Consider the following 25,107-nt stretch of genomic DNA (forward strand, 5'->3'; position numbering starts at 1 on the left):
TGGCTGGAGCACACGGGCCGTTTCAATGACTGGTTGGCACCTGCTGAAAGGTCATTCTCTGTAAGCTTGGAAAGAGCACATGCATCATCCCTCTTGGAATGAAAAGACTGCTAAGGAAGGCTTGATTGCTTGCACAAGCATTATGTTTACTTTGTTCTGAAATAATTGTGTGAAGGATTGTGATTTCCTTCATTATTTCTTCTGAAAGTTCATTGTAATAAAATCCTGATTACAGCAATTACTTACGGCCATTGTGAGGCTGTACCTGAAGCATTGTGTACAGTTTGGTCTTTACCTAAAAGAAAAGATATACTTATCATAGATCACATGTAGTGAAGTCTTACTTGGCTGGTTCTAGGTCTCTTGAATGAGGAGACTTTGAGTTGACTAGGATTGTATTTCCAGAGTTTAGTTGAATGGGGAAAGGTTTCCTTGAAATTTATACATTATTTGAGTTTGGTGAATGCAGGGAAGATATTTTTATCTGGCTGATAACCTAGCCATGGAAATATTCTCTTGGCATTCACTAAATTGACCATGATTGGTGGTCATGATCTCAGTGTACGTAAAGGGTAGGACATTTTGACTGAAATGGATGGCAATGTCTTCCCTGGGATGGTGCTGAAATTTTGCAATTGCCAAGAGGGTCATAAAGTAAAAGTAAAGTAAATTTGTTGTCAAAGTACATATGTCACCATATACAACCCTGAGATTCATTTTCTTGTGGGCATATTGAATAAATCCATAGAACAATAACTATAACACAGTCATTGAAAGCCTACACCAACCTGGGTATTCAACCATTGTGCAATAGCCAACAAACCATAAATACAACAAGAAAGGGGGGGGGGGAAGAGAAATAATAATAATAATTAAATAATCAATATATATGAAGAAGATGAACTGAAAAGTCTTTAAAAGTGAGTCCATTGGTTATGGGAACATTTCAGTGATAGGACAAATGAAGTTATCCCCTTTGGTTCAAGAGCTGGTGATTGAGGGGTAATAACTGTTCCTGAACCTGGTGTTGTGGGTCCTGAGGCTCCGTGACAAATTCCGGATGGCAGCAGTGAGAAGAGAGCATGGCCTGGTTGGTGGGGTCCCTAATGATGGATGCTGCTTTTCTGCAACAGCGTTTCACGTAGATGTGCTCAGTAGTGGGGAGGGCTTTGCCGGTGATGGACTGGGCTTTTTGTAGGATTTTCTGTTCAAGGGTGTTGTTGTTTTCATACCAGGTAGTAATATAGTCAGTCAGTCAGTGTATTCTCCACCACATATCTGTAGATCTTTATGAAAGTTTTAGATGTCATGCTGAATCTCCGTAAACTCCTTTTCTTCTTAATTACACGCATATGTGCTGGGTCCAGAACAGATTCTTGAAATAACAACACTGGGGAATTTAAAGGCTGACCCTCCACCTCTAATTCTCCGATGAGGACTGGCTCATGGACCTCTGGTTTCCTTCTCCAGAAGTGCCTGAGTGACTGGCGTTCTGTTGCACTTGCCTCAATAATAAGCAAATGCTTTGAGAAGCTGGTCAAGGAATTCACCTGCAGCTCGCTACAGTTCAGCATTCAACACCATAGTTCCATCCAGGCTCAACAAGAAGCTCAGAGACCTCGGCCTTGACCCTGTCAAGCAGGGTTGGCAGCTGGACCCTGGACATCCTGTCAGATAGTCAGCAGGTTGTAAGAGTGGGCTCCCTCATCTCCAACCCTCTGACTGTCAATACAGGAGCCCCTCAGGGCTGTGTACTGAGTCCCCTCCTTTGCTCCCTGTATACCCGTGACTGTATCGCCACCCAGAGCTCCCGTCTGCTAATTAAATTTGCTGATGATTCTAAAATGTTCGGTCTTATCTCAAGCAATAAAGTGGTGGCCTACAGGGGAGAAGTCATCTCTCTGATACAATGGTATCAAGAAAACAATCTCTCCCACAAGGTCGCAAAAACAAAGGAGCTGGTTGTGGATTACTATAGACAATAGGTGCAGAAGTAGACCATTCGGCCCTTCGAGCCTGCACCGCCATTCTGAGATTATGGCTGATCATCTTCTTCCTTGTCCCCATATCCCTTGATTCCCCTATCCATAAGATACCTATCTAGCTCCTTCTTGAAAGCATCCAGAGAATTGTCCTCCACTGCCTTCTGAGGCAGTGCATTCCACCCCCACAACTCTCTGGGAGAAGAAGTTTGTCCTAAATGACCTACCCCTATTCTTAAACCACGCCCTCTGGTACTGGACTCTCCCAGCATCTGGAACATATTTCCTGCCTCTATCTTGTCCAATCCCTTAATAATCTTTTATGTTGCAATCAGATCCCCTCTCAATCTCTTTAATTCCAGCGTATACAAGCCCAGTCTCTCTAACCTCTCTGCGTAAGACAGTCCGGACATCCCAGGAATTAACCTGGTGAATCTACGCTGCACTTCCTCTACAGCCGGGATGTCCTTCCTTAACCCTGGAGACCAAAACTGTACACAATACTCCAGGTGTGGTCTCACCAGGGCCCTGTACAAATGCAAAAGGATTTCCTTGCTCTTGTACTCGACTCCCTTTGTAATAAAGGCCAACATTCTATTAGCCTTCTTCACTGCCTGCTGCACTTGCTCATTCACCTTCAGTGACTGATGAAGAAGGACTCCTAGATCTCTTTGTATTTCTCCCTTACCTAACTCTACACCGTTCAGATAATAATCTGCCTTCCTGTTCTTACTCCCAAAGTGGGTAACCTCAAACTTATTCACATTAAATGTCATCTGCCAAGTATCTGCCCACTCACCCAGCCTATCCAAGTCACCCTGAATTCTCCTAACATCCTCATCACATATCACACTGCCACCCAGCTTAGTATCATCAGCAAACTTGCTGATGTTATTCTCAATGCTTTCATCTAAATTACAGAGGAATTACAGGAGAAATGGAGAAGGGCTAACCCCTATTTCCTTCGATGTCTTGGGGGTTGACAGGGTAAACAGATTTAAGTTCTTCGGCATCCACATCACCGAGGACTTCGTGGTCTGTACACACCAGCTGTGTGCTGAAAAATTCACAATAGGGCCTCTTGATAAGTGAAACTAGACCATACCTACAATATTTCTACTTTATACAGGGTGTATATTTATCATATCATTCCTGCTTTTACTATATGTTAGTGTTATTTTAGGTTTTATGTGTTATTTGGTAGGTTTTTTTTTGGGTCTGGGAAGGCTCAAAAATTTTCCCCATATAAATTAATAGTAATTGCTTCTTCACTTTACGACATTTCGGTTTACAAACGGTTTCATTGGAACGCTGTACCTTCGGATTGTGGGGGAAACCTGTATTATAAATTGCTATAATAGCAGATGGCACCTTTAGATGGAGATGTAGCGTAAAGATTTTTACTCCTTGTGTATGTGAAGAATGTAAGAAATAAAGTCAATTCAATTCAATTCAATAATCAGCTCCTTGGTCTTGCTGACTTTGAGTAAGAGGTTGTTATTATGGCATCACTCAGCCAGATTTTCAGTCTCCCTGATCATGCTGATTCATCACCACCCTTGATTCGGCCAACAATAGTGGTTGTTTGCTCCAATAAACTTGAATATGGTATTGGAGCTGTGCTTAGCTGCACAGTCATAAGTGTAAAGCAAGAGGAGCGAGGTGCTAAGCACACAGCCTTGCTGTGCATCTCTGATGATGGAGATTGTAGAGGAGATGATGTTACCAATCTGAATTGACTGGGGTCTGCAAATGAGGAAATCAAGATCCCGGTTGCACAAGGAGGTACTGAGACCGAGCTCTTTGAGCTAATTGATTAGATTTGGGGGAATGATGGTACCGAATGCTGAGCTGTGGTCAATAAAGAGCATTTAGATGCTTGCATCTTTGTTGTCCGTATGCTTCGGCGTTGTGTGGAGAGCCAGTGAGATGGAATCTGCTGTGGACGTGTTGCTCAGGAAGGCAAACTGGAGCAGATCTAGGTCGCTTCTCAAGCAGGAGTTAAAAAGTTTCATCATCAGCTTCTCAAAGCACTTCATCACAGTGGTTGTAAGTGCTACTGGATGATAGTCATTGAGGCAGGTGACCATGTTCTTAGGCACTGGCTTTAAGCAGCCTTCAGTTACACCGGTCCATCTGTGTTGGATGCTTTTCATGGGTTCACCCTCCTAAAGGCTGCTTGCACGTCAGCCTCAGACTGAAGTCACAGAATCAATGAGGGCTGTGGGAGTCCATGATAGTACCTTCATGTTTTGATGGTCAAAATGAGCATAAAAGGCATTGAAGTCATCTGGTAGCCTTGCTGTCATCAATCTCTCTTGTTCTAACTTTATGAAAGGTGATAGTATTTCAGCTCTGCCACAAATGTGGAGCGTCCTTCGTTGATTCAAGTTTAGTCCGGAATTGCTGCTCTGTCCGTGAGGTAGCTTTCTTGAGATTGTGCCTGGTCCTCTTGTAACTTTCTTGGTCACCAGACCTGAATGCATCTGATCTGGCTCTCAGCAGATTGCAGATATCATGGTTCATCCAGGGCTTCTAACTGCAGAAGATCTAAATGGTTTTGTGGGGACACATTCATCTACAATTGTTGTAATGAAGTCTGTGACAACTATGGTGTATTCATTCAGATCCATAGTCACTCAGGAGGCTCCTTCATGGATTAGTGTCTGAATATTAAGAGAATTGAGGAAAATGGGTGGGAAAGTTACTTAGAAAATTGGTTATGATCCTGATGAAAGGTGGAGCAGGCTGGAAGGTGCTTTGAAAACTTGTAAGAGAATATTCATTCAATACAAAGTGCAGGGGGGCATATGAATTTAATTTCTCGGACACAACTTTTTGTTTTCTGTTGGAGCCTAGAAAGACTTTTCCACTATAACTGCTGGGCTTAAACAAGCTCAAATAAATGTTTTTTATTTAAGGGATCACTACTTAGTATTAATGAATGTGTATAGTTACACAGTTGTATTTGTATGAACAAAAACATCCACTCAGAAGGCAAGCACAATCTCCTGCTTCTGTGCTGCATACCTCATTGATAATTCATCCATTCTGTGGCACTCCTGCAGTCAAGAAACTATAAATGCCATCTTACCCTTGCATAGCGCAGTATAGAATCTGTCAGTGAGGCTGCTCACAGGGCTGGTGATGGATTGGGTGGAGTGAATGGTGCAGCTGCTTTGTACTAAGCTGTGGGGCTCAGACTGCATCCTGTCTGAGCAGTGAGCATAGCTCTTGATGGAAACTAATAGCAGTTATTCCAGTTGTTGACGGCCAGCCCAGATCCTATAGTTTCTCTGTTCAGCTCCTGTTAGATATGATGGAAATTGCTCTGTGCCTCTGTCCTTTATGAGCTCTTCTCAGCTCAGAAATATATTTATTGTTTAAAAAAAAGGGCTTGGGTCTTCTAACATCTCAAATATCGAGTTTTCATTCAAAGGTTTCGAAGGTACATTTAATGTATACAATACACATCCTGTAATGCTTTTTCTTTGTGACCATCGACGAAAACAGAGGAGTGCCCCAAAGAATGAATGACAGTTAAATATTAGAACTCCAAAGATCCCCCCAGCTCCCCTCCCTCCCACGCGTAATGATCCCCACCATCCCCCCCAGCAGCAAAAAAAAACATCGGCTCCCACCACCAAGGACTCAAGCGAAGCAACAGCAAAGACACAGATTTGCAGTAGCCCAAAGACTACTCGTTCACCCAGTATTCAACATACCACAGGCTCTCTCTCCCTCCCTCCCCAAAAAGGGAGAAAGAGGTGTCTCCGTTTCACAGCGAGAGGGGAGACATAACAAACAACTCACTAGTTTATGATGTTAAAAGTCTGTTGCGTCGCTTTTTTCAAGCTCTGTGCCCAAAGGTCTCAGGTCTCTGGGCTCACAGCCATGGATCCTCCGACTCCCATGACAAACCGATCTTTGATCCGCCAGTCTCCAAAGCCATAAGAACTCAAGCCTCCAAAGGCGAGCTAAGCTCTTAGGCCACGTCCTTGGCATGTCGGATAATGCCCAAGTGTGAAACCCCGAGAGCGGGTCCCATTCCTGCAAAGAACGGAAATCCGCGTGCAACTCCAGCTCAGGGCCTTCAAAGAACCCTGAAAGAGAAAAATAGAGATATTAAAGATGGAAATAGAGCTGTTTCCAAAGATGCAAGAAAAGGAGTCGCCGTCATCAGACCATCATTCTTTTGATCAATAATTTACAGGCATTGCCCCTCCATTTCTGAAACTTCATGCTCTCCTTGCCCCTTTGTAACAAATTTCTTGTTTCCGTACCACATTAGCCCCTTCATCCCGTGACACTCTCAGCCCCTGAACTCCCAGTCACCCCATCATTGCTACTGGGGTCTTTGACCACTTTAATTTGTGGAGTTCTCTCTTTTGCCATTTCAAGACTTTTTTTCCTAAATTGCTTTTTCACAAATGTCATAGCTCTTGGGTTGAGGTGCATCTATTCCTTGCAGGTTTTCATATAAGGATTAAGGGAAACTGTGTGTCACTTCAGATATTAATTCACAATTATTGAAAAACACTGTGTACAAAATCAGAATCTGGTTCATTATCAAAGTTATTCATGCCAGCATGTACAACCCTAAGTTTCTTCTTTCTGTGGGCATACTCAGCAAAATCTGTAGAACAGTAATTGTAAACAGGATCAAACTGCAAGTGCAAAGACTAACTAAATAATAAATAACATGATCCCAGATCCCACTCAACCCCATACGTCTGCCTTCTTGCCATATCCTTTGATGCCCTGACCGATCAGTAAACTATCAACTATCAACTATCAACCTAAGTTGCCTTCACCGCAGACTAAGGCAGAGTGTTCCACGGATTCACTACTTGCTGGCTAAAAAAATTCCTCCTTAGCTTCGTTCTAAAAGGTCGCCCTCTAGTTCTGGATACCCCCACCATAGGAAATATTCTCTCCACAGCCACCATGCCTAGTTCTTTCAACATTTGGTAGGTTTCAATGAACGCTTCTAAATTCCAGAGTACAGGCCCAAAGCTGCCAAAAGCTCCTCATATGTTAACACAAAGTACACTGCAGATGCTGTGGTCAAATCAACACGGACAACAAGCTGGAGGAACTCAGCAGGTCGGGCAGCATCCATGGAAATGAACAGTCAACGTTTCGGGCCAAGACCCTTCGTCAGGACAGCTCCTCGTATGTTAACCCCTTCTTTCCAGAAATCATCCTCGTGAACCTCCTCTGGACTCTGTCCAATGTCAACACATCCTTTCTGAGATATGATGCCCAAAACTGTTGACAATACTCCAAGGGCAGCCTGACTAGTGTCTTTTAAAGCTTCAGCATTATCTCCTTGCTTTTGTATTCTACTCACCTTGAAATAAATGCCAGCATTGCATTTGCTGCCTTTACCACAGACTCAACCTGTAAATTAACCTTTCAGGAGCCTTGCACCTTCTCCTCATTTAGATAATGGTCCGCAGTATTGTTCCTTTTACCAAAATGAATTATCATACATTTCCCAACACTGTCTGCTACATTTTTGCCCATTCTTCCAATTAGTCTATAAGTCCTGCTGCAATTGCATTGCTTCCTCAGTCTTCATATCATCCGCAAACTATGCCACAAAGCCGTCAATTCCATTATCCAAACCATTGACAAACAATGTGAAAAATAGTAGTTCCAATATTGACCCCCAAGGAACAGCACTAGTCACTGGTAGCCAACCAAAAAAAGGTCCCTGTTATCCCCACTCACTGTCTCCTGCCTATCAGCCGTTCCTCCATCCATGCCAGTATCTTTCTTGTAATGCCACAGGATTTCATCTTGTTAAGCAGCCTCTTGTGTGGCACCTTATCAAAAGCCTTCTGAAAATCCAAGTAAATGACATTCACTGCCTCTCCTTTGTCAATCCTACTTGTTACTTCCTCAAAGAACCCTAACAGATTTGTCAGGCAAGATTTCCCTTTATCGAAATCATGCTGATTTTTGACTCATTAGTCTCCAAGTACCCTGAAACTTAACCCTTAGTAATAGACTCCCAACACTTTTCCAACCACTGAGGTTAGGCTAACTGGCCAATAACTTCCTTTCTTATGCCTTCCTCCTTTCTTAACGAGATATTTGCAATCCTCCAGTCCTCCAGGACCATGCCAGAATCAAGTGATTCTTGAAAGATCATGACCAATGCATCCGTTATCTCTTCAGCAACCTCTTTTAGGACTGGGATGTAGTCCATCTGGTCCAGGTTACTTATCCACTGAATGGCCTTTGAGTTTGCCTAGCAGTTTTTCCTTTGTAATAGCAATGGCACTTGCACCTGCTCTCTGACACTCCCAGACCTCTGGCACACTGCCAATGTCTTCCATAGGTGCCCATTAAGTTCATCTGCCATTTCTTTGTCCCCTATTACTACCTCACCAGCATCATTTTCCAGTGGTCCAATTTCAAATCTCACCTCCCATTTACTCTTTATATAAGTGAAAAAAACTAATGGCATCCTGCTTTATATCATTGCCTAGTTTGCCCTCATATTTCATCATTTCCTTTCTTATAGCTTTTTCAGTTGCCTTTTCCCAGTGGCCACACATTTTAATTCCAATCCATGGCCTCCTCTACTGTCAAGACGAATCCAAACTCAGTTTGGAGGAACAACACCTTATATACCGTCTGGGTAGCCTCCAACCTGATGGCATGAACATTGACTTCTCTAACTTCCGTTAATACCCCTCCTCCCCTTCTTACTTCATCCCTGACAATATTTAGTTGTTGGTTTTTTTCTCTCTCTCTGCCCATCACTCTGCCTGTTCTCCATCTCCCTCTGGTGCTTCCCCCCCCCCCTTCTTTCTCCCTAGGCCTCCCGTCCCATGATCCTTTCCTTTCTCCAGCTCTGTATCACTTTTGCCAATCACCTTTCCAGCTCTTAGCTTCATCCCACCCCCTCTGGTTTTCTATCATTTTGCATTTCCCCCTTCCCCCACTACTTTCAAATCTCTTAGTATCTTTCCTTTCAGTTAGTCCTGACGAAGGGTTTCGGCCTGAAATGTCGACAGTGCTTCTCTTTTAGATGCCGCCTGGCCTGCTGTGTTCCACCGGCATTTTGTGTGTGTTGTTTGAATTTCCAGCGTCTGCAGATTTCCTCTTGTTTGCTCAGTTGCCTTTTGTTGGATTTTAAAAGCTTCCCAATCATCCAACTTCTCATTCACTTTTGCTACCTTATATGCCTTTCTTTGGCTCTTATGCAGTCCCTTGTCAGCCTCAGTGGCCTACCCCGCCATTTGAGAACAACTACTGTGGGACATATCTATCCAGCACCTCAGAAGCTTTAGCTATCTCTGCTCTGCCATCATCCCCATCAGTATTCTCCTCCAATCCACCAGGGCAAGCTCCTCCCTCTCGTGCCACTATAATTCCCTTTATTCCTTTGCATTAAGTCATGTGACTTATGCTTCTCCCTCTCAAGTTGCAGTATGAATTCAATCATATTATGATCAATGCCTCCTAAGGGTTCCTTTACGTTAAGCTCCCTAATAAGATCTGGGTTATTACACAGCACCTTGTAAGATGGCCTTTCCCCTAGTATGCTCAAGCACAAGCTGCTCTTAAAAAGCCATCTTGTAGGCATTCAACAAATTCTCTCTCTTGCGATCTGACACCAACCCGATTTTCCCAATCCCGTTGCACATTGAAGTCCCCCATTACAATTGTGACATTACTCTTATTGCATGCCTTTTCCAGCTCCCTATGCAATCTCAACACCACATCTTAACTTCTATTTGGAGGCCTGTATATAATTCCCATAATGGTTTTTTCACCCTTGCAGTTTCTTAACTTCACTCAGAAAGTTTCAATGTCCTCTGACCCAATATCACCTTTTTCTCAAAGATGTAATTCCATCTCTTATCAACAGAGCCACACCACCACCACCTGTGCTTTCCTGCCTGTCTTTTGGATACAAAGTATATAATTTGATGTTAAGCTCCCAACTTTGGCCTTCTTTCAGCCATGACTCAGTGATGCAGCAAAGGTTAGGGGAAATTGATGTTATTTTGTAGAAAGCTTAAATTATAATGGTTTTCTTAAAAATTAAGTTCTTAAAATCAATAACATTTTCAGTTGTATTTGCAAATGTTAGGAACCTAAGCCGTTAATTTTACATAGGATATACAGCATAAAAATGGGTCAAAGTGTCTAGGCAGTCCTTTATAGCCTTGCTACACATGCCTCCAGTTGAAACCAAATTATTGTTCTTAAAGAATATCAACATTAATACTGCTTTCTGTTTGTTTTTGTAGGTACTTTGTCAAACTGTCATGGGGTTGGACCGTGTGCCTGCTTCTTCCTTTTATTTTCATCTCAAACTACTTTGTCCAAAGAGATGTTCTGTTTGCATTACGGCGCATAACTTCATGTGTGGTAGGCACTGTTGTTTGGTTTCTCAGCACAAGGACCTTTCACGTTGTTGAAAATTTCACAGGAAAATGCTTTGAATCCCAAAATATGACTGTTCTACAGGAGTTTGAAAATAGGCGTGCTTGCAGCAAACAAGGGCATTTATGGATTGGCTTTGACATCTCTGGGCACTCCTTCTTGTTGTCATACTGTGTATTGATGATGATAGAAGAAACAGCAATCATGAATGAACTTCACAAAGTGGAACAGAAGCCCGGAAAGGCTATTTCCACCATCATTAAGTCACTCTTTATTGCTTTAAATGCATTGTGTCTGTTGTGGATTTGGATGTTCTTCTGTACGGCAATATATTTTCATGATCTACCTCAAAAGATTATTGGAACCACTTTTGGACTTTCTGCCTGGCTTTTAACATACAGGTTTTGGTATAAGAAATGGTTTTCTCCTGGAAGGCCTCCAGAAATTGGGACCAAAAATGAGTAATTAGAATTAAATTTGTATTAGGATTATAATTGGTTTAATATGCTAATAATAAAATATATTCAAACAGTCAGTATTCTCCATACATGTACTTTAAGTTGTTAATGACCAGTATGAGAGCAGACATCGGGATAAATATGGAATGCCAGTAGAAAAAGTGTAACTAAAATTGCCTTCCACGTAAGAAAACTAATAATTAATAAACCAAATATGAGTTTAAAAATTGGATGTGGGGCAGATTGAATTTCATAAGTGTTTGAAAATAGAGTCTGACGTTAAAAACTAAAATCTATCAGCATGAGTTTGATTGCTGGGCCAGATATTCTAAAGGAAAATATTTTGATGTTTTATCTGCAGTTCTCAATATATCTGCATATGTTAATCCAGTTGTATGATTAGAGGAATTCTGCTTCCTCTTGCACGAGATGCTGGTTTGTACTGCGCCTCTTGGTTAGATTGTTAGGGTAACATGCACAAAATTATATCTTTCTGATTTGCACGGAGTTCATTCTGCTAAGCTTTCAATAAAATTGCTTTTCTTGATTTAAAATCATCTATCATTTTTATAAATATTCATCTTAAGTAAATATTAACCTTAAATATTTATTTTAAAAAATGGTCCAATAAGTTGATTTTAAAAAATTCAGGGACATGTGTATTAAGTCATTAAAATGTGTATTTTTTTCAGTACTTTATATGTATTAAATGCAGAATTCTGTATAAAATTTAACAATCTACACCAAATTATGTGATAGAAAAATTGCAAGTGCATTCTTTATTTGGTTACTGCATGGCCTCTTGAAATTTAAAGGTTAAGTTCCAAAAATTGAATTAAGGATGCTGCTTTACTGAAGCTAAAATAATGTTTAACATCTTACTCCTAACACTAAATGGTGCAGGAGGGGGCCATTTCGTGCATCAACATTGCCAGGCCCCAGAGGAGGAATTTTATTAGTCTCGTATGCCTATAATTTGTTATTTCTCTCACGTACTAAGAGTTTGTTAACAATTAATTAACTGCCAGCACATGTGGAAGGAAACCAATGTAGTCACAGCGAGAAGATGCAAACTCTCTACAGGGAGTATTGGAGGTGAGGATTGAACTTGAATTCCTGGAATTGTCAGCTATCAGGATTAACTTTTACAACACCATTTCAACATTGTTGTAAACCACTTGGTGCAATACTGTTATGGAAATTGTACCTTCTGAAGAAGTTGTCATTTATTTTTGGACAACTCCCATAGCAAATTTGCATTCCAATGTCTGATGGTGCTCAAAAGTTATCGTTATACTTAAGGTTAATATTTATAAATGGTAAATCTATGTAAAAATACTGGCCTAGAATTTCCTTGGAGCAGTGAGCTGGGTGCTAAACCTATCCTTGAGAAAATTCTCCACCAAGAATTTCCTTTTTGAAGTTGTATTTGATCTGATTAGTGCAGCTGTGGAAACTACAATGCCTTCCAGTAAGTAATCTCACAACTTCAGGATGAACTGTCAGTTAAATCTGTTACGGAAATATTCAAACACTATTTAAAAATTAAGCACTATACTATTTTTTAAAGAGTTTGGAAATATGGATTTAAACACTCAAGTTTGTTAAACACGCAACTCAAAGCAAAATCTGTCCCTTCCACACAGTTGGTATCTGATCATTGGCTGATAGGTTGCTCCGGGCTTGAGTTCAGTGATCGTACATTTCACCGTCACTGCTGGGAAACTGCTCAAGAGTTGGTGCCTGATGACTGAACTACACGAGGAGTTGTTGTTAGAATGCAATTGGATGATGGTAGTCACCTGCATTTGTGTATCAGTACCTGTGAGTCCTGAACTTCATGACAGTCAACTAGGGAAATTGCTGAAGTTTCTTGCAAAGTTGCTGTGCTTTCAAAGGAAGGTGTAGGTGTAGGTCCTTTTTTAATGATATGCTGAAAGCAAATTCAGGAAGGTACATCTATACAATATACGGTGCATATAATAGTTTATATAAAAGATTGTATGTTTTCGGTTGTATTGGAATTATGTTTTAAGATGAAAATGCAATATTACCATTTTCTCACTTTTAACTGTTTTTCTATTAGTTATACAAATAGCTTGGTTTTGTACTAGTGTTTATTTAATTTGTTTTTCTGTCATTGCTTTGAATGAAATGTAAGTTCTTTTATTGAGATGTACACTGATCCTGTTGTCAAAAGTTGGAAAGATGGTGCTGTTTCAGCCATATATTAAACTCAAGCATATAAAGTGAAATGAAGTGAGTATAATTGTATGACAATTTAACATAGCTTTTTACTATGTGAACAATATTTAAAATCTTAATTTTTTTTAAGTGAAACTGGCTGAAATGTAACATTTATGTCATGTCCTGTTTAGACTACTTATTATATCCAGAGAAAGTCTTTGACCCATCAGTGTGCAATAGAAAACACATGATAAGCAACATGTAATTGTAATAGCTTTGTACGTTCAGCTTACAATTTCTAAATATAATTAAATTTTTAAATTATATTGAGTTCTGTGTTGCCTTTTTCAGTTCTATTGAGAAGAGTTCAAATGCCATTTGGAATCTCTTTCAACTATACACAAGAATTCCAAAGTCTTGTCTTGTGTATATACCTGACTACTTCCACCCATCACACTTTTAAACTACATATTTGGCCAAGATTTTAGTCATTCATTCTAATATCTCTTCTTTTCTCTCTGTTAATATTTTGACTTCATTGCTGTAAAAATGCCTTTTGATATTTTTCTATGCTAACAATTTTATCTAAAGACATTGTTGGGCAGCTGAAATTAAGTTTTAAATCATGTAACCAGTTTTCAAATGAGGCTCCTATTAAAAAGAAAACTATGCTGCATAAGCTTTTATAGGTGTGATAAATGGAAAAAAATAGAATTAATAGTCCAAAAGCAAAATTCTACAGATGTTGCAAATCTGAGATACTCACCAGATCAAGCAGCATTGATGGAGATAGAAAACACAGTTACTGACTTTCATAAGTTCTGTTTTTATTTCAGAATTAATGGTGCGGAGGTACATTTCAAAATGGGCAATGTCTTAAAACTGTGGACTTCACAAAATGCAATTTCAAGACACTGCACATGTCATCAACTTGCAGCTGTTCAAGGTTCAAAGTAAGTATTATTAAAGTATGTAAATGTCGTCATATGCTACCTTGAGATTCATTTTCTTACCGCCATTCACAGGAAAATAAAGGAATCAACAGAAGTTGAAAAACTATGCATAAACAAAGACTAATAAGCAATATACAAAGGAGGATGTATCATGCAAACAATAATAAAGTAACTAAACAGTACTGAGAACAAGTTGTGGAGTCTTTGAAAATGACCATACAGTGTGGAATCAGTTAGCGTTGAGGTGAGTTAAGTTATCCATGCTGGCTCAGGAGTCAAATTTAGGATAGAGTCATAGGAAACTATGTCTGTGTTAAATTCCATATACCATTTTTACGCTCATTTTTCCAGCTGGTCCAGATCCCACTGCAAGCCATGATGGTCTTCTTGACTGACCACTACACCCCCATCTTGGTGTCATCCAAGTTAATCATATTATCATCCAGATCATTGATATGGATGACAAACAACAACAGACCCAGTACTGTTCCCTGCAACTCTCCAGTAGTCACAGGCCTCCAGTCAGAGGCATCCTTCTACTACCACTCTCTGGCTTCTCCCACAAAGCCAATGTCTAATCCAATTTACTGCTCATCTTGAATGCTGAGTGACTGAAACTTCTTGCCAACCTCCAATGTGGGACCTTACTGAATGAAGTCCATTTGGACAACATCCACTTCCTTGTCTTCATTCACTCTCTTGGTAACTTCCTTGGAAAAATTCCATAAGATTGGTTAAACATGACCTACCATGCACAAAGGCTCACTGACTATCCTTAATCAGTCCATGTCTGTCCGAATACTCATATATCCTGTCCCTTAGCATACCTTCCAATAGCTTTACCATTACTGATGTCAGGCTCATTGGACTGAAATTCCCTGGTTTATTTTTACAGCCCTTTTTAAACAGTGGAACAACACTAGCTATTCTCCAATCTTCTGGACCCTCACCTTTTGCTGAGGATGATTTAAATATCTTTGCTAGGGCCCTGGCAATTTCAGCACCTGCCTCCCACAGGATTGGAGAGACCACCTTGTCAAGCCTTGGGGATTTATCCACCCTAATTTGCCTCAAGACAGCGAACACCTCCTTCGTAATCTGTTTAGAGTTCATGAAATTGATGCTGTTTTGCCTTACTTCTATGTACTGTGTGTCTACCTTCTGAGAAAATACAGGGGCAAAAAATCCATTAAAGTTCTTCTCCCATCTCTTTTGACTCCACACATAGGTTACCATTCTGATCTTCCAGAGGACCAATTTTGTCCCTTACAATCCTTTTGTTTTTAACATATCTGTAGTATCTCTTGGGATTCTTCTTCAGGTTGTCTACTAAGGCAGCTTCATACCTTTTTGCCTTCCTGATTTCTTTCTTAAGTGTTCACTTGCATTTTTAAACTCCATAAGCTCCTCATTTGTTCCTTCCTACCTACCTATACCTGCTAAGTACCTCTTTTTTTAAAAAAACTAGGGCCTTGATATCTCTTAAAAAACCAAGGCTCCCTATATCTGTTGTCTTCACCTTTTATGCGGATAGGCACATAGAAGCTTTGTACTCTAAAATTTTCACTTTGGAAGGCCTGCCCCTTACGAAGCACACATTTGTCAGAAAGCAGCCTGTCCCAATCCACACTTGTCAGATCCTTTCTGATACCATTTAAATTGGCCTCTTCTAAAAAGCACTGTTCTGTTTCAAGCACTGGTATATTCGTCCATATATTGAGGTAGTTCCAATGCCCATAATGGTTCATGAATTCTGGCATTTCTGGTTTTGATTTTGGTTACTCTCATACTTCAGTTTTTCTAACACAGCTATAAATCTATGCAGCAGATCTTACCTTTTAGCAATTAAATGCAGATTGAAATTGATCTAGCTTTTACTTTTCATAAAACATTCAATTTTATTTCAAATTTAAGAGACCTGAGAGTTTATCCGTAATTCAGGTCAACAGCACAATGTGATTTATTTGCTAGTTTGTGTCTATATCCTGCTTGCTCACTCCACGTTGTTCGTTTTTTTAATCGTTTATTTAGGATTTTTTTTATTGCTTTAAAAAAAGCTCTGCATTTCTAAATTGGTGGGCTTTTGTAGAGGAATAGCAGTAGCCACTAGCCTCTGGAACATATTCTGCCTTTTAGTGAAATTGATCAAACTTACTATTTTATCGCGTTTCCATATTTTAACCTAGTTCTGTTGATTTGCCTTTTTAAATCCACATCACAGATTCTAAGCTGCACACACAAAATGCTGGAGGGTCTCAGCAGGCTAGGCAGCATCAATGGAAAAGAGCACAGTCAACGTTTTCGGCAGAGACCCTCCATCAGGGCTGGGGAGGATAAAAGATGAGGATTCAGGGTAAGAAGGTTGGGGGAGGGGAGGAAGAAACACAAGGTGATAGGTGAAACCGAGAGGGGAGAAGTAAAGAGCTGGGAAGTTGATTGGTGAAAGAGAGACAGGGCTGGAGAAGGGGGGAAATCTGTTAGGAGAATACGGAAGGCCATGGAAGAAAGAAAAGCAGGAGGAGAACCAAAGGGAGTTACTGGGCAGGTAATGAGATAAGGTGAGAGAGGGAAAGGGGAATGGTGAAAGAGAGGGGGGCATTACCAGACATTTGAGAAATTGATGTCCATGCCATCAGGTTGGAGGCTCCCCAGACGGAATGTAAAGTTGCTCCTCCAACCGGAGTCTGGCCTCATCGCGACAGTAGAGGAGGCCATGTACAGACATGTGGGAATGGGAAGTGGAATTACAATGGGTGGCCACTGGGAGAAACTGCTTCTTCTGGCAGATGGAATGTAGGTGCTCGGTGAAGTGGTCTCCCAATCTACATTGGGTCTCGCCGATATACAAGATGCTACACTAGGAGCACAGGATACAGTAGATGACCCAAACAGAAGTGTAGCCTCACCTGGAAGGACTGGGGTCCTGAATGGTAGAGAGGGAGGAGGTATAGGGTCAAGTGTAGCACTTGTTTTGCTTGGAAGTGCCATGAGGGAAATCACTTGGGAGGGACGAATGGATAAGGGAGTTGTGTAAGGAGCAATCCCTGCGGAAAGCAGAAAGTGAGGGGAGGGAAAGATGTGCTTGGTGGAATCCCACTGGAGATGGGAGAAGATACAGAAAAATATGTGCTCGACACTAAGGCTGGTGGGGTGGTAGGTGAGGACAAGAGGAACCCTATCCCTTGTGGGGTGGTGGGAGAATAGGGTGAGAGCAGATGCACATGAAAGGGAAGTGTTGAGGTTGAGCGCGGCATTGATGGTGGAGGAATGGAAGCCCCTTCCTTTGAAGGAGGAGGACATCACCTTTTTTCTGGAATGAAAAGCCTTGTCCTGAGAACAGATGTGGTGGAGATGGAGCAATTAACAGAAGGGGATGGCAGTTTTGCGAGTAACAAGGTAGGAAGAGGTATAGTCCTGGTAGCTGAGAGAGTCAGTAGGTTTATAATAAACATCAGTAGATAGCTGTCCCCAGAGAAAGAGGCGGAGAGATAGAGAATGGGGAGGGGGGAGTTGGAAATGGACCAGGTAAACTTGGAGTAAGGGTTGAAGTTGGAGGCGAAGGTGATGAGCTCCAATTCATTCGTCAATGTAACGTAGAAAAAGTTGGGGACTGATACCAGGGTAGGCTTGGAACATAGACTGTTGCACATAGCTGACAAAATGGCAGGCATGGCTGTGACCTATGTGATTGCCCAAGGCTACCCCTTTTGTTTGAAGAAAGTGGGAGGACCCAAAGGAGAAATTATTAAGTGTGAGGACAAGTTCCGCCAGACAGAGGAGAGTCGTGGTGGAGGGGAACTGGTTGGGTCTGATGTCCAGAAAGAGATGGAGAACTTTGAGGCCTTCCTGGTGGGGGATGGAGGTTTATAGTAACTGGACATTCATAGTGAAAACAAGATGATTGGGGTCAGGGAACTTGAAAACATTGAAACGATGAAGAGTGTGTGAAGTGTCACAGATGTAGGTAAGAAGAGACTGAACCGGGGATATAAAACAGTCGAGGTATGGAGATATAAGTTCAGTGGGGCAGGAACAAGCAGAAACAATGAGTATTTGCCTTGGGACTATATTTTGTACAAACAATTTACATTATTTCTCAAAAGTAATTTGTTCACTGTATTAAACTTCCCTTGCCCACTTAAATCTGTAATCTGGAGTAAAAAAATCTTTTGGATGAACATGCAGCATCTGGGAGGGGTGTCGGGGAGAGGAATTCTTACCAGTTCAATTCAAGACCTTGCATGATGACTGAGCATAGAGAGGAAATATAGCCAGTATGAAATTGGAAAGAGGGAGGAGTGGGACAGGGTCCCATAAGTGATTGATGCACTGTGGAGGAGGTGGGCAGATGGGGGAAAGTGGAGATGGGAGACAGGCAGTTGGTTGATAAGGTGGAAACAGACAAGGGAGTTAAAAGGCAGATGAAGCTAGTCGGGGAGGGGGAAGGAGGGTCACTATGGCTGGAGCATGATAGGCAGGGACATAATGACCACCAGAGCTAAATTGCATAGGTATGGAAGATGATAACAATTAAGGAGCAGATGAGGGAGGGGATCCAGTGTGAAATATGTGAGTCGTTATGGATGGAACCAGGAGGGGAGGAGGATCAAAACACTCACAGTGGCCACTTGTTTCAGATATATCTGTACACCTTGTTAATGCAAATATATAACCAACCAATCATGTGGCAGGAACTCAATTGTATAAAAGCATGTAGGCATTATCAAGAGGTTCAGATATTGTTCAGACCAAACTTCACAATGGGGAGGAAATGTGATCCAAGTAACTGATCGTGGATTGTTGGTGCCATACGGGGTGGTTGAGTATCTCAGAAACTGCTGATCTAGAATTTTCACACACAACCGTCTCTAGAGTTTACAGAGAAAGGTGCAAAAAAACAAAAAGAAAATACCTTGTGATTGAGAGAGGTCAGATGGGAATGGCCAGACTGGCCCAAGCTGACACGAAAGTGACAGTTACTCAAACAGCCATGTGGAATAACAGTGGTGTGCAGCAGTGCATCTCTGAATGCATAACATGTTGAACCTTGAAGTGGATGGACTACAGCAGCAGAGGATGACAGTCTAATACTCAGTGGCCACTTTATTAGGTACAGAAGGAATCTAATAGGGAATGGAAAAAAGAACAGAAATGGGAGGACTGGAGGTGGACCAGAGGCGGGGGGATGGTAACACAAGGAGTACGGGTTACCAGAAAATGGGAAAATTAAGAGTTCATGCCATTAAACTATTACAACTATAGCTTCATATTAATGGCTATATTCTCCAACTGTAGGCCTAGGATCTTTACTGTGTTATCTTTTCACCTACAGGTTTTCATTTAAACATTTTATGTACTATCCTACATAACTTTATCTCTTGTGTCTCATTTCATTTGTTGTCAAGCCTCAAACATAGACTTTGCAGATTCTATATTTAGCTATTATGTTATTCAACCCATGCACCCTTATGTCAGACATGTTCTAACTCTACTGGGGACATTTAATGTGGTTTCAGTCAGTAGGAGGAGATTTCTTTAATATACATATTAGTTACTTGCTTTAGAAGTTACCCTTAAAAGAAATAAGAACTCTTCATACCTACAGCTATATGTAGACCTTCTACTTCATTCATCTACATGATGCAGGAAGCAACTTGGAAATCACCTGCCTGCTTGATTGCTTTTTAATGAAATGTTTAATATTTTTTTTAAAACTTCTTTATACATATTAGAAGTTTTGTTTTTTTTTGTAATGACACATGACATTACATTTCTGAATGTTAAAAGGCCTGAACAGATTAGATATAGCAAAGTTATTTCCTACGGTAGGGGAGTCTAGGACAAGAGGGCACGACTTCAGGATTGAAGGATGTCTGTTCAGAACAGAGGTGTGGAGAAATTACATTAGTTGGAGAGAGGTAAATCTGTGGAATTTGTTGCCACCAACAGCTGTGGAGGCCAAGTGCATTTAACGCAGAGAGAGATAGGTTCTTGATTATCCAGGGCATCAAAGTGTATGGGGAGAAGGCAGGGGAGTGGGGATGACTGAAAGAATTGGATCAGCCCATGATTGAATAGCAGAGCAGACTCGATGGGCCAAATGGCCTACTTCAGCTCCTGTATCTTATGGTCTCATAGACATTTTGGCTATTCTTTTTCTTCCAAGTATTTTCACCATTTCAATGCTCCATTATTTTATTTAATGCTTTCTTCCTATTATGGTGGCAGGGATGTCCAATTGGGGAATTGCTCACAACGCTGTTACTTTTTCTCCTGTTCTGAAATCTACAGATATTTTATTTGTGCAGTTTTTTTTTGTCCTTGACTCAACTGGGGAGTCACTCAGTGAAGTTTCTAAGCTGTTGCTTAAGAGTAAAAACATAGAAACATAGAAATCTACAGCACATTACAGGCCCTTCAGCCCACAATGTTGTGCTGACCATGTAACCTACTCTGGAAACTGCTTATAATTACCCTACTGCATAGCCCTCTTTTTCTGAGCTCCATGTACCTATCTAAGAGTCTCTTAAAAGACCCTATTGTATCTGCCTCGACCACTGTCGCTGGCAGGGCATTTTATGCACCCACTACTTTGTGGGAAAAGCTTATCTCTCCTTGTACCTACTTCCAAACACCTTAAAACTCTGCTGCCTCATGTTAACCATTTCAGCCCTGGGGAAAAGCCTCTGGCTATTCACATGATCAATGCCTCTCATCATCTCTATCAGGTCACTTCTCATCCTCCATTGCTCCAAGGAGAAAAGACTAAGTTCACTCAATCTATTCTCATAACGCATGGTCTCCAATGCAGACAACATCCCTGTAAACCTCCTCTGCACTCACTCGACTGCATCCACATCCTTCCTGTAGTGAGATAACCAGAACTGAATACAGTACTTCAAGTGGGTTCTAACTAAGGTCTTGTATAGCTGTAACGTTAATTCACAGCTCTTGAACTCAGTCCCATGTTTGATGAAGGCTAACACACCATATGCCTTTTGTCAACCTGCGCCGCAGCCTTAAGTGTCCTATGGACACGGACCCCAAGATCTCTCTGATCCTGCATACTGCCAAGAGTCTTACCATTAATTTATATTCTGTCTTCAAATTTGGCCTACCAAAATTAAACGCTTCACACTTGTTTTTTAGAATTTGCCCAATTGTTAAGTAAGTTGTAGTAAGTCACCTAGAAAATCAATAGGATTTATGAAAGGAAAATCATATCTGATTCATCTGTGATAATTTATTAAGGTTATGACTAGTAGAACAGACAATGGTGAACTAATGGATATGAAGTATTAGAACTTCTAGAAGTCTCCCATTGGAGGGAATATACTGCCATGGTTTGGGGCCTAATTGACTGACAGGAAATGGGAGGAATCAGTTGGTCATATTTGTGGTGGAAGCCTGTTTTGAATGGGATGTATTGCTGGACCACAGCTGTTCATAATCTCTATCAATGATTTGGATAAGGGAGATCTACTGTAACGTAATCCAAATCTGTCAATGATATGAAACTGGGTGTTAGTGTGGTGTGTCAGGAGGATGCAGAATAAATTTTTTTGGCAGTGGGGACATAAATAGGCTCATTAAATAGGTGATAATGGGGCAAACAGCATACTTTGTGGAAAAATTAGGTCATCCACTTTGGTAGAAAACAATGGAGTTTTTTTTAAAAGGTGGGAGACTGGAAGACGTTGGATTCTGAGTAATCTGGGAATCATTGTGCACGTACAACAAGTAATTAAGAACATAGTTGGTCTTAATTGAAAAAGTGTTTGAGTAAAAGAGTAAAGACTTCAATTATGATGAAATCTGATGATGTTGCACTGGAAGTATTGTTCACAGTCTGGTTACTTGCGATAGAGGGGGTCCAACAAAGTTTACCACATTGATTCCTGGAATAGGAAACGTGTCTTAATAAAATAGATTAAACAAAGTAGCTTTATACATTCTTCAGTTTAGAAAGAGAGGTGATCTCATTGAAATACCAGTATGCAGTACAAAATCCTTATGGGCTTGACGTAATAAATACAGAAATGATAATTCCTCTGGTAGGGGTGTCTTGAATTAAGGGTCAGTCACAGTCTCAAAATAAGGGAACAGTCATTCATGCCAAAGATGAGATTTCTTCACCCACGTGGTACTGGTTCTTTAAAACTTTCTTCCCAAGAGTATTGTGGAATGGTTTTTCACCATTAGGCTTTGAAGAGCACAGTTGGTTATTTAAGACTACTGGCTAATGTAATGTGACTGTAAACAAAAGGAATTGCAACAAAAATAGTTTTTTAAAATGTCAATGACCATAATTAACCTTGAACAATTTGATATTTCAGTGTGCTTGTTTTTGTGGATGATTTAACCCCTGCCTTGCCATTCCCTCCCCACCCCAGAAGGTGACCTTGCAAAACTATCTTGGCTTGATATTGTTTCATTGCATTGGCATATGTTCTGGTTTAATTTTTAAATTATGCATGCATCTTCCTGAGCAACTAACCAACAAAATGCCATTAAGTATTTGTCATGGAATGAAATCATTGATGTTTATGTAGAAGAAATTAGTTCAGCTTCATTCACTGTAAAATACACACATTGCTTTTTGTGGTGGTATCTAAATGGCAGTATCTGACCACCTATGTAGCTTTGCCTTTGGATACAATTAATATTATTATTTAGCTCAAAGTAAATTAGAAGCAAATTGTGATTAACTTTAAAGGAGCCACAAGGCACAACCTCAAGATTTTAGACTGTGGATTTCATGTGGCATTTTACTCCTTAACTCGTTTGCTTTAGCAAATTAATCTGCATGATAAAGTTGAAATAGTTTTATATGACAAGTCACTGTCAATTAAGTGAAATAATTTTGTAGGTCATAGGCAAATTAAACTTCTAAGTGAGTAATACAAACAATAATAACAGTAGTATTGGAAGAGACCATAAGACATAGCAACACAATGAGGCCGTTTGTCACATTGAGTCTGCTCCAACATTCCATCATGGCTGATTTATTATCCCTCTCAACCCCATTCTCTTGCCTTCTCTCCATAGCCTTTGACACTGTGACTAATCAAGAATTTAACAACCTCCGCCTTAAATATACTCAATGACTTGACCTCCACAACCATCTGTGGCAATGAATTCCACAGATCCGCTACCCAATGGCTAAAGGAATTCCTCCTCAACCCTGTTCTAAAGGGCTATCTCATCTATCCTGAGGCTGTGCCCCGGTCCTAGAATAAACCACTATAGGAGTTGGACAACTGACGTCAGGGATGCATAAAAAGAGCTAGCTTTCAACCAGGACAGCGAATGAGATTTTAAAGGCAGAGCTTTGCGGCAGTTTCTCGGAGTTGAGGAGTGCCCAATCAACGAGGATTCATTAGAAAGAGCCAATAAAAATAGCACAGGTGCAAGTGGAGCAGCCATTCTTTTGAGCATGCCAATGGCCTTGGCTCATCAGGCTTAGCCAAGATCAAGCATGGGAGAGCTTAAGTATTTGGTATGCTTCTCTCTTTCTGTTCTTACCTGTTCATCCTTATCCATTAGGGCATAGTGATGTTGTGAGAATGGCTCCAGGGGCAGTGTTTTCTACCGTGTGTGGGATGTAGGAAGTTCGGGAGACCTCCAGTCTCCCAGATAAACACATCTGCACTAAGTTCACTGATCTATATCTCCTGTGAGAAGGTTTTAAGGAACTGGAGATGCAGTTCAAAGACCTTTGACTCATATGGGAGAATAAGGAGTTGATAACCAGGAGCTACAGGGAGGTAATCACACCTAGTTTGTAGGAGACAAATAACTGGGTGACTGGCAGAAGAAGGAAGTGAAATACAAGGGTGAGGGTGAGGATGAGCAGCCAGAAGCCTTGGTATTTATTGGCTCCAATGACGTCAGTAGACAATGTGGGGAGGTTCTGAAGAGACATTTTAGGGAGCTAGGTAGAAAGTTGAGAAACAGGACCTCCAGGAAGGTAATTTCTGAATTTCTGCTTGTGCCATGTGCCAGTGAGGGTAAGAAAAGGACGATTTGGCAGATGAATGCGTGGCTGCAGAACTGATGCAGGGGGCAGTTGGTTCAGACACATGGATCATTAGGATCTCTTCTGGGGAAGGTACAACCTGTACAAAATGGACAGGTTACACCTGAACCCAAGGGGATCCAATATCCCCATGGGCAGGTTGGCTAGATTTGTTCTGGAGGGTTTAAACTAATTTGGCAGGGGATGAGAGCCTGAGTGATACTGATGAGAATGAAGTAGTTGGTTTACAAACAGAGGCAATATGTAGTGAGGAGAGGTTGTTAATTAGGCAAAATTTCAGTCATCAGGATGAGTTGCAAGGTAAAAGATGAATCGAAAAGAGTGAATACAGGACTGGAGCTGTTATATTTCAATGTGCACAATATACAGAAGAAAGTAGATGAATTTGTAGCATAGTTACAGATTGGCATATATGATGTCATAGGCATTGCTGAATTATGGTGGAAAGAATCTTATAGCCGTGGAGCTTATTGCCCAAGGATACACATTGTAGTGAAAGGACAGGTGGGGGGGGGGTGGGCAGCATTGTTCTGCTGGTAAAAATATGAAATCAAATCATTAGAAAGAAGTGACATAGGGTTGGAAGGTGTTGACTCATTGTGGATAATTGCTAAGGAACTGCAAAGGTAAAAAGACCCTGATGGGAGTTGAACACAGACCACCGAACAGTAGTGAGGATGTAGCCTACAAATTACAACAGGAGATTGAAAATGCATGTCAAAAGGACAATGTTACAATATTTATGAGAGATTTCAATATGCAGATAGATTGGGAAAATCAGGTTGCTGCTCGATTCCAAGAGGGGGATTTTCTAGAAAATCTACAAGATGGCTTTTCAGAGCAGCTCATGGTTGAGCCCACTAGGGGATCAGCTATTCTGGATAGGGTTTTGTACAAATAATCAGAAGTCATTAGAGAGCTTAAAGTAGAAGAATCCTTTGGGGTAAGTGATGTTATTAAGGTGCCACAGCTCTGAGGGGCCGAAGGAGCGGGAGCAGCCCCCTCCTTCCGGAGAATCGCAAGATCGCTATTAATTCGGGTCTCGGAAGTGAGAGACAATGCAACGGTTCTGGCCATTG

General features: G+C 41.0%; 1 protein-coding gene across 3 annotated transcripts in view; it reads left to right on the forward strand.

The window, feature by feature from the left end:
- fitm2 (fat storage inducing transmembrane protein 2) overlaps window positions 1-13,362 on the forward strand; it is a 150,269-nt gene extending 136,907 nt beyond the window's left edge. For all 3 annotated transcript variants that reach the window (XM_059980567.1, XM_059980568.1, XM_059980570.1), the window contains one exon: window positions 10,256-13,362. In XM_059980567.1, the coding sequence (XP_059836550.1) occupies window positions 10,256-10,856 (601 nt within the window). In that variant the 3' untranslated portion in view covers window positions 10,857-13,362. The remainder of the gene's footprint in view (window positions 1-10,255) is intronic.
- Window positions 13,363-25,107: the final 11,745 nt, after the last annotated feature.

The sequence above is a fragment of the Hypanus sabinus genome, chromosome 9 (genome assembly GCF_030144855.1).
Source record: "Hypanus sabinus isolate sHypSab1 chromosome 9, sHypSab1.hap1, whole genome shotgun sequence".
In the NCBI taxonomy this organism is placed as follows: domain Eukaryota; kingdom Metazoa; phylum Chordata; class Chondrichthyes; order Myliobatiformes; family Dasyatidae; genus Hypanus; species Hypanus sabinus.